This window comes from Ruditapes philippinarum, unplaced genomic scaffold, assembly GCF_026571515.1.
Source record: "Ruditapes philippinarum isolate M1 unplaced genomic scaffold, ASM2657151v2 ctg6955_1_1_1_1, whole genome shotgun sequence".
Taxonomy (NCBI): domain Eukaryota; kingdom Metazoa; phylum Mollusca; class Bivalvia; order Venerida; family Veneridae; genus Ruditapes; species Ruditapes philippinarum.
The window spans coordinates 2,715-13,735 of record NW_026857014.1 but is presented as its reverse complement, the minus strand read 5'-3'; the positions used below and the strand labels follow the sequence as shown (position 1 = coordinate 13,735).

Below are 11,021 nucleotides of genomic sequence, written 5' to 3'. Positions count from 1 at the left end.
TACTTACTTACTATAATAGGACTTTGTTACCAAGATATGATTACCGTATGCATTGTTAGATTCTCGCTATAAAAACATAAAAACAGTGATGAAACACGCTCGTTTTTTGTGTTGTTGCCATCACGTGCATGTAGAAAGATATTCATTAATAGCATATTAAATTCATGGTGCTTGTGTAATACTCACAGTAATTGGATAACTTGGTTTGCTGTAATGCAAACTATTTCAACTGATAACATCGTTTTTGCATTTTCTTTAACAAGACATAAAAACTGTATTTCATCAATACTAAATATTCTTTGTATATCACCTATCTTTATCTTATTTTCAACGGGCTTACCTTATTGTTATTATTATTATACATGACAAATATTTAGAAAGTGTAATTATCTATAGAACTACCTAATAATTAGATTTTGATATTAACATCTATTTTGTGTATCACACTTTGAATCATCACATAAACGATAAATACCATAGTCACAGACATACACCAAAACGGTGTGTCACTTGTTTACAGAATTAAATATTGTCATGAATTAATTGTCAAATGCATAACTATTTTTGCAAAAAAGAAATAGCAACGTCAATTCATTGTTTAAAAAAACTACTTAAAATAATAGCTGGCATAAATCTAGGATGTCTAATAAACTAAACTGCAGGCAGAACACTATCTTTGTTAGAATAACAAAGCACGAAGTTAAATCAAATTTTAAAGTAAAATTAAAAGAGACTGCTTTCTACAATGTTCCACGTTAATCTCCGATTATCAGTCCCAGAATCAGGGGCAAAACCACGAGGGCATCCTTCTTTTAATATGCTGTGATAAAACATTTATTTATTTATTTATTTATTTATTTATTTATTTATTTATTTATTTATTTATTTATTTATTTTATTTATTTATTTATTTATTTACTTACTTATTTATTTATCTTTGTTATCATGTTTTAGATTATTTAAAATATCATTTGAATTAAGGCTATTGACACCATTATTGGATAAATATTTTGATCTAAGAATGATAAGAGTCCTCTAGAACAATTTCCCGATATTCCCAAAATGATATATAATACAAAAGAACAATTCTCACATTTTGCAATTTCCAAAATCTTCAATGTTTGAACAGGTATTTTATAGATCTCTGAGAGAGTAATATATTCTTTATCAGACAGTTTATCTTTGTTTATGTGGAATCTAATCTGTTTCACACAGACTTCATAACCGACTTTAACATCTTTGATGGTAGTTTCACTTGGATATCACAATAATGAACTCCAAGAAAAGTTCATAAGTGAAATACTGAATACCATGTGACGATACATGGGCAATAATCGGAAAGAACTACAAATTATTTTGGAATCGACAAACAAATGATGCCAAAAACTGACGTTGAAGAAGAGGAATATTTACTACATTGATATATTTAAAATTATGTCATGAATAATAATATTTTATAGCAAGATGATGAAATGTTGATAACTTATTACATTGTCATATAGTAACGTTCTGTATGTTCAAATTGCATATCTTTAATATGTCATGTTTCAAATCATTCATTTTTAAGTATAAATGATCTAAGCATGAGATGGACAAATATGTCTACAAGGTTAAAAAAATAGTAAAAAACTACTTGACATGTTACAAAGACATGAACTAAAAAGTGACATTAAAAAATCGTTGGATAGTATATGTTTTGATGCATAATCATAGTAAATAAACCCAAAGCGAACTTCATAAACAAATCAAAATTGTTAAATTCCCATGGTAATATAAAATAATGGAATAAGATGCGTAAACATTCTATAAGTTTGATAGATAGGGGGATTGTAGACAGCTTGACATTTCTGTTTTTGGTGAAATATCGTATTACTTTTTTGCGATTTAATGTCAAAAGTACGTCTCTTACAACACACTTTTACTCTTGTCTGCCTTTTACCAGCGTATTGAAATATGTTTCATTACAAATCATATATATATATATATATATATATATATATATATATATATATATATATATATATATATATATATATATATATATATATATATATATAAATTTGGAGAAAATAAACGTTCATACAGTGCTAAAGTATAAATACCCAAGTACTTTCGGCGTATTATGCCTTCATCAGGGGTGTATTACATGTATAATGTGCCACACAATCGAGCACAAAATCTCAATACGTGTGTACTGTATAGTGATCAAAAATTGAACTGAAACACAGTCGCTAGAAAGGTGATAAAATTACATCGATTATGAATAGACCGTTATTGAATGGTCATTGTGTAGTACTTTACAAAAGAGAATATAGCCTGCGGTCAATATGGTATAAACTCGGTTAAATATATCTATAAAACTGTGTTTAAAAGATGCCAAACCTGTGCTGTCATGCTCCTTACATAAACATTCTCTTCAAAAATAGGGGCCAAAACATCTCTCAAAGACATAATGAATTGTAAAACGGCTAACGTTATTTATCTTATTTCTTGCAAAGTATGTAATAAACAATATGTCGGTGAAACCAAACTTCCATTAAATAAACGAATGAACTTACACCGCTCTGACTGGAAAACGCGAAAATTTAACAGATCCCCAGTTGCTGAACATTTTCACCTTGAGGGACACAGTTTTAAAGACGTGTCCCTCTGTTGTATTGAACATAACACAAAGTGGTCAGATACAACACAGAAATCACGCGAGACATACTGGATTCGCCGACTGAATACGCTAGAGCCATCAGGAATCAATAAAGGAGACTAATTTACACACTTATTCTCGCCCATTCTTGACAAATTTTAAAACCTAACTTTGGTCATCAGGCGGTGTCGGGGAGGGCTATTTTTCCCTTGCCTGAGAGCTTCGTTTTTACTTTCACCTTATCGTAAATTTCCACTTCATATAACATCATACTGTTTGTAACTTGCATTTTCTTACATCATACTTATAGTAATAAGAACACAATACGCCCTTATATGTGAAGTTTTATTATTTATTTTTTAGTTTATATATATATTTTTCTTTTAAACACAGTTTTATAGATATATTTAACCGAGTTTATACAATGTACCATATTGACCGCAGGCTATATTCTCTTTTGTAAAGTACTACACAATGACCATTCAATAACGGTCTATTCATAATCGATGTAATTTTATCACCTTTCTAGCGACTGTGTTTCAGTTCAATTTTTGATACTATACAGTACACACGTATTGAGATTTTGTGCTCGATTGTGTGCACATTATACATGTAATACACCCCTGATGAAGGCATAATACGCCGAAAGTACTTGGGTATTTATACTTTAGCACTGTATGAACGTTTATTTTCTCCAAATTTATTGTTTTTTTTTCCACGTTCTTGTATCCTTCTTTGGATCCAGTGTTTTGAAAGGTATTTTGTAGATGCAAATATTTTTCACAAACCTATATATATATATATATATATATATATATATATATTCTCAAGTTAATTTATTGCCTACCGGTTTCTATAATCATCAGGGCAAATAAACATAAAACCACAGATCCGGCACTTTTTATCATTTATGTTTATATATATATTGGTGACACGACAGAGTGATTAACGCACCGGAGTAGTCATCTAATGATCGCTAGTCGCGTAGGTTCAAACTCCTATGGGTAACATGTTGTTTTCTTGTGCAAGTCACTTTACACTTATTGCTTATTACTGGATGGATCGAATAACTGATTTGAAAGTGTTTTCTGTTGTTGGTTTTTTGTTTTATCTTTGTCAAATAGTCATTAAAAATCATTTGCAGTACAGAATGTTTATAGCTAACAAAAAACAAGTTGACCAATACTAGAATCAAACTACGGGTCAATCTACATGTGTATTTCTTATCTATTAATATTTGTAAGGTAAGTTCACACAGGGTGTGTAACAACAGCGCATAAATAAATTGTGAACACACGCTTTCTTATTTGATTTACATCTTATTTATATATTCCTCGTGCTGCGGGCTGTTAATCACAAATGTATCTGTTTTTGAAGTTCATTCATAGACATTTAGACATAAAAGATTTGTTTCGTGATTTAATTCTTGCTGAGCAAAATCATATCATGTTGTTACATGGTCTTTTCAAGCATCTTGTCCACACTCGAATCACTTGTTTGTTGGGAAAAATAATAAAAATGTCATAATGAATTCATGATACTTATCTGGGGTTAGTATCTCGAAGCTATCGTTAGCATAACGACTATCGTAAGCCTCTGGTTAAGGTTTTCACTACTATCTCGAATCTCTCGTTATTAACGAATAATCGTTAATATGCCCAATTATTAACGGATGCCAAGAGGGTGTCGTAAAGCTCTCGTTACTATCACTTTGACACAAAAGTAAGTATGGTGCTACTTTAAATACACAGAAAACAGCTTGTATAAAACACAGATAATTAAAGAAGACAATTAAACTAACAAAGGTAAGCTTTTGCCTTTTGTATCGTGACTGCAATTCCTATCCGTGAGGTAAAATGTTTTTTAATCATAGGGTAACGACATTATGAATTCAAACATTTTTTTACTCAACTTTTTTTTATGTTATTCACTTATCGTTTTCACAATTTCAGATGGCTCTTGTGTTTTTGGGAGGTGACGGCAACAGAAGACGTCGCAATATTCCCCGGATATTTAGAGATCGCATGAATCCCCTCGACGTGATGACCGATCATGACCTTTTAAAGAAATATCGGTTGGACAGAATTACCATTCTTGAAATATGTGCACAAACCCAGCAACAACTTCTTAGACTAACAAGACGAAGTCAGTCTCTTCCGGTGTCGCTGCAGGTACTTGTCGCTCTGCGTTACTATGCAACCGGTAGCTTTCAGTCAATCCTCGCGGATGGTCATGGAGTGTCTATTCACTCTGATTCAAGAAGTATTCACGCGGTTTCTGAAGCAATTATTAGACAAGTTCCCCAACAAATTAAGTTTCCGACTTCACGTACTGAAATAACAAATACCAAGCAACGATTCTATGAAATAGGCGGTTTTCCAAATGTTATTGGTGCCGTCGACGGTACGTACATACCTATAAAGACACCAACTGATGATGAGCATTTGTATGTGACAAGAAAGGGATACCATGCAATAAATGTCCAAGCTGTATGTAATGGCGACAATTTATTCACAAATATAGTTGTTCGTTGGCCAGGGTCGACTCACGATGCATTTATATGGAATAACTGTGAATGCGTCCGCAAGATCGAAGAAATGAATTTACAAAATACATGGATTTTGGGTGATAGTGCGTATCCGTTAAAACCATACTTACTTACGCCATTACCAACTGCAAATACAGAGGCTGAAAGGAGATTTAATGTTGCTCACAAACGTACACGTTGTGTAATCGAACGTACATTTGGCATTTGGAAAATGAGGTTCAGGTGTCTCCACAAGTCAGGTGGATACATGACTTACACCCCGATAAAATGTGCTAAGATTATTACTGCAGTTGCAGTCCTTCACAACATGTGTATTTCGAGAAATTTGCCTCTGATTGATGACAATGTAAACCATGAAGATGACGACAATGACAGTGACGTCAATGGTGACGACAACAATGAAAAAAATAGAGAAAACAACAACAACGATGATGGTAGACAGGTTCGCGATAACCTTATTCGGGACATGTTTTCACACGCTAGCTAAATCTTCGACCGTTCTTAGAAGTGTTTAAAAAGTCGCCAACTACAAAGTCGACGTTGTGTTGATCGTAAGTTCAAACAATATATTTTATGTTTGTTAAACAAGTTGATAGATTAATGTGAGACAAGCATTGTTCATTAATGATTGCAAATTTAACTGTTTAGAATGATAAAATATGTTTTTCTGTAATGGAATGTAAAATAAAATAAACACATTGTTTTCAGTTTTCATTCTTCTTTTCTAGAGCATTAAGGAAGTCTCAGCTGAGTTCTAAAATAATATAACAGAGAGAAATGTTCATTCATGATTATAAAAGTAGTATTGTTTAACATGAATAAAAAGAAATAAAAACGGATTTATAACGATGCACTGTACTTTCAGGACTATAAATTTAACAAATTATACATGTACTCGTAGTCTTTGAAAAGAGCAAAAGATTGAACAATTATAACAATGTACTTCCGACAATAAACACTTTCTAGTGTTAAATCTTTGCAGGTTACCAAGTCATGGGGTATTTAAACTGTTGATTATATTCTATACTGAGCCAGATTGTATTGAAGCATTCTCCTTGGAATAATGTCAATCATGTTGATATGAAATCGTAATGTTCCACAATATGTGTTAACAATTTCCGCCCAACGTTCGATTTCTGTAGTGTTCATCTCCACATGTACTTCTGTTATATTTGGAAGTCTTTTCTTAATGTACAAAAAGTCACTTGGTTTAAGAGATTCACATCCAAAGAATTGTAAAGATTTAACATTCCTGAGAAAATAGGCCAGAAATGTTTGGATTTCGACATTGAAATATAGGTTCCGACATATTAAAATGACGACGGACGGCAGCGAAGCTTTTATACAATGTGCTAATAATTCTAAATTATGGTGTTTCTCTGCATATAGTTCAAGGTACTCTAAATGCAGCATCTGGGAAAAAACGCTAAATTTTTCCAACAAGTCACAGTTCAGAGTAAGATGTCTCAGATTAGACATTTTTATGAGTGCAGAGTCATAGCTAGGCACAGTTCTGAAAGTCATTTTTGCACAGCGGAAATGCCACCAAATCCGTCCAGACATAACAACACGCTTCCAAGCCTTGCACACTTTGGATACAGTTAATAGAATTTCGTCAACAGGCAAAAAGCGGAAAACCAATTCTAGCAATATGTCGTTCTGAAAATATACAAAATATACATATACAGTCATGTACATATATTTTATTTCATACTTAGTAGTGAAATACTAAGTTTATCCGTAAAAAAACAGAGAATATTGAAATAGTGTATGTCCGATACTTTATTGAACGATTAGCACTATACTTTGCCAGCCCCTAATGAGAATTATATCAACTTATGATAAGAAGTGATGAACCTACATAAATATGATATTGTATTTCTTTTTCTCACATATCAAACACATGTTAAGGTTCTTAAAAGTTTACCTAAAGAATTATATTTGTATGCAGATGAAAAACAATCATATCATCACTTAAACAACGAAATGAATTAACTCCGTTATGTGTAATTTTGCCCAAAAAATATAAATAAATATCTGCATACATCATGTTGAAAATGTAACAAAATTCCGATTTATATTACAGAATTATAAAGAAACCACACTGTGACGTAATGATTTAATGACATCATGAAGAAAAGTGCATTATATTGTTACGCCGCTAAAATTAGTATAACAAAAAGGCATCAATGATATATAATTTAGTTTGTGTAACTTTTCGAATTGAAATATATTTCACTCGCGAACACCAGCTGTTAAATTTTAACTTGTAATAATTTTGATTTAAGACAAATGAAAATTCATCCATAAATTAACAGCCGTGTATATTATCAGTTATAAAGACATCTAACGGATTATATGACCCTATATAAACGGTTGTCTGTAAATATCACCCGAGCCGCAATATATAACCATATATTTCCAAACAACGTTTAAATAGTGCCATAATTATAAATGTTCAAAAACCTTTATAATTAATAATATAGTGTCATGGTTATCCAATGAAATTCGACGTAACAAACGTGCGGTATCATAAAAATTCAACATACATTTCATGAAGTCATTGTTTTGCTCATAACGTCATTGTTATGCACATGGCGTCATTTCAGCTATGTAGCTAGCGGGGTTTCGAAAATAGTTGTGTACATATGTGCGTCTTGATGGTAAACTTTTAAAAAAGTTATTATTTCGATTTTCGTGAAATATGGAATATTTTTTCATGAAACGTGATAAAATTATAATTTTTTTCACTCGCCGTTCCGGCTCATTAAAATATGTGGAAGTTTATCATGTTTTATCACGTTTCGTGAAAATATATTGAATATTTCACAAAATAGGATTTATATTAATATTTCTTTAAAACTAAACACATCGTCGCTGTCGTCATCATATGATTACCATCATCATAGCATCATCATAGTCATAATCATAGTCACTGGTATATCATGATCGTTTTCATAAACATCACGTTTTTATCTTATACATAAAATAAAATCTAAATTGTTTATGATGAGACCATTTGCTTATCCCAGCATATATTCATTTTTTACTTTGTATACTAAGCAAACTTATGGACTACCTTTATAATCTTAATTTATTGTCCTCATATGTGTTTAAATGAACAGACTATTTAAAATAGAAACTATGACGACTAAGTGCTCGCTATAAATATTCATTTAGATATTTGCAATTTGTGAACAACATTTTCAAGTTTAAATCTTGACAGTATACTTACACCTTAAACAACATGTGGCTATAGCCTGAAGAATGAGGTAGAGTTATCTTGCCCCGGGTTTTGTGCCGGGTATTGAGATGCTGCTCGGCTAGAATATTGGCCTTGACAAAGTAGAGTGTTCAAAATGTCTGTCTCCACTTGCAGGCGTTGCTGCTCAATTTTCAGTCTTTGTTGTTCTATTTCCAGCCGTTTTTCATCAGTATCTAGTCGTGCATTGTCTATCTTAAGTTTTTCTCTCTCAATTGAAATTACGTCAGTTTCATAGCTTTCAGCAGCAGATGCAGTTGCAACGACTTTTCTCTTTTTAAAAGGAATCGTTTTCGTAGGTTTATTAGCACAACTGATATTAGCAACGCAATCAGGATTCTCATCGCATGACAGGTCTATACTGCTAGACGACAGACCGGATACTGCAAGTGTCGTGTGAGTATGTTCCGGTTTAGCATGATCGTAACTTTCCATTTTAGCATGATCGTAACTTGATGACTCTAATTTACCCTCGTCGGCACAAAAGTCTGCTTCTTCAGAAACAAGAGCTGTATCTATCCCTCCCTTAAATCCACCTACGGCAGTCTCGCCAATTATAGAAACTCCTAGTTCCTCTAATTCAGTCAGTGGTTTAGTATCAGGCTGTCCGCTGCCAGTCTTGTTTAAAGATTGCCTCCGCTTTGCCGCCTTTCCTTTAGTAACACTCGACCTGTTGTTCCATTTTTTTCTAATATCATCTACCGTTCGGACGGTCTGTGAAACAGCATTTATACGTCTCGTTATTTCTGCCCATGCCTTTTGCTTTTTTTCCATTGACAAGACATCACTGAATTTACCAAAGAGAATATGTTTATGTGTATTTACCTCATGTGCTAGTATTTGCAATTCGTCTATTGAATATCTCGGCTTACGTTTTGATTCGGCCATTTTGTCCATGTATTAACACACGATATCCGCGGTAATGAAATGATTACACAGCGCAGTCGTTAATAACTAGCGAGTAAGCAACGAACGATTGCTGAACTAGCGCTTTCGAGATACCCGCGCTAATCTCTCGTTAACCAACCTTCCGTCAATCGTTAGCACGTTCGTTAACGCAAATATAACGATAGCTTCGAGATACTAACCCCTGATCCGCTAAATAATACAAAATCCTCTCGTTGATGACGTCGTTTCTGTGTTGTTGTTTTTTTGTTGTTGTTGTTTTTTGGTGTGGTTTTTTTTTCATAAATTTTAATATTATCCCCGTACTGCCACTTTCCGATCAGCTAACAGATTTTTCTATAATAACTGAAAGTGAAATTATAAAAAATTAAATTTCTCTTACAATTCTGCAAATATTATCATTTCAGCTAATAAATGCAACAACTTTTTAAAATTTTACCTGAATTATTATTATGAATCGAGGACAAATCATTACTGACCCATTTTCCTGTTCTTCAAAATTTCACAACCACTTTTCAATCAGTTAACAAAATATAAACTGGACCACATAAAAATTGTCATACAATGTTAAAATATAACCAGTTATGTATTTTGAAGAAATTTTGACAAACTCAACTTCAGATAAATGGTAATAAACAATTTTAAGCTATTTATAATGACATTTTTCAATTTTGATATCTTTTTGCAGTAGTAAAGCTGTCACAATTGGGGTATGGATGTACATCTCAATGTGCATAACAGAAAAAGCATGTTCTTGTGAAATTTTTAGGATCTTAGGTTCTATATGACCCCATTTTAGTGACAGCTTTCTGAAAAGTTATCAGAGAGAATGTTTTTCCTTGGTTAAATGACTGTTAGTTTACTGACGTATAACCTTCCAATTAAGAATTGTATGGTAAAATGTGTACATATTAAAATTATAGCTTTTGAAGTGCAGTATACATTATGACTTACATTCGGAACTGCCTAGGCTATTATCTATAATAACCTCGGAAACAATACGGATTGAAAGTAGTTCTACCACGTGGTTTCATATGTAAACAGAAACAGAGATAATGTATAACGAATGTATATATTTGACATCTAATGTCTGTTCCGGTACTCTTATGCTTGAAAATATGTCTGACAACAATTTTTAATTTAAATATGCCCACTGATGTTCAATTTTAAACAAATCCAACTAATTGTCAACAGGTTGGGTTTTTGTACTTTCGGTTTCTACAGCCATAATTATAAATATATAAATAGTGTATTGTTTTCTTTTGTACCTATAAATTCACTTATTTTATGTGGACTTTTACTACATATACTGGAAATAAACTTGTCAACAACTCCACGCATTAAATTACTATTTGTTTACATGTTTAGTTTCTTAGCGTAGGTTAGACCGAAATACCGCATCCGTTCTGTGTATTCATACTATTGTGTTCGAGGTCCTTATCCGAAGACTGACGGAAAGGGCCGAGAAGTTGCGATTGTATGACTTAATGATATTGAAACAGTTGTCTAACTGAATATCCATTTTTTCAGACTGACAAAAAAAACTGAGTCTGTAAATCAATTATTTTTAGAAAATTATTGGGATTTGTAACTGGATAAATAAAGGATTAGTGGAAAACACAAATTTTACATATTTTGAACTAAAATACTGTTATTTTCTTTTT

The 11,021-nt window shown here is 32.3% G+C and overlaps 2 protein-coding genes across 2 annotated transcripts; one reads left to right on the top strand and one right to left on the bottom strand.

Moving 5' to 3' along the window:
• The first annotated feature begins 4,593 nt into the window (after positions 1-4,593).
• Positions 4,594-5,676, top strand: LOC132748466 (putative nuclease HARBI1). The gene has a single exon (XM_060738089.1). It carries the CDS (start codon positions 4,594-4,596, stop codon positions 5,674-5,676), a length of 1,083 nt encoding a protein of 360 aa, XP_060594072.1.
• A 2,766-nt stretch (positions 5,677-8,442) lies between these two features.
• LOC132748465 (myb/SANT-like DNA-binding domain-containing protein 4) lies at positions 8,443-9,339 on the bottom strand. The gene has a single exon (XM_060738088.1). The coding sequence runs from the start codon at positions 9,337-9,339 to the stop codon at positions 8,443-8,445; it is 897 nt and encodes a 298-aa protein (XP_060594071.1).
• Positions 9,340-11,021: the final 1,682 nt, after the last annotated feature.

Excerpts from the sequence above, each read along its gene's own strand:
- LOC132748466 (XM_060738089.1), top strand. The coding sequence starts at position 4,594 with ATGGCTCTTGTGTTTTTGGGAGGTGACGGCAACAGAAGACGTCGCAAT.
- LOC132748465 (XM_060738088.1), bottom strand. The coding sequence starts at position 9,339 with ATGGCCGAATCAAAACGTAAGCCGAGATATTCAATAGACGAATTGCAA.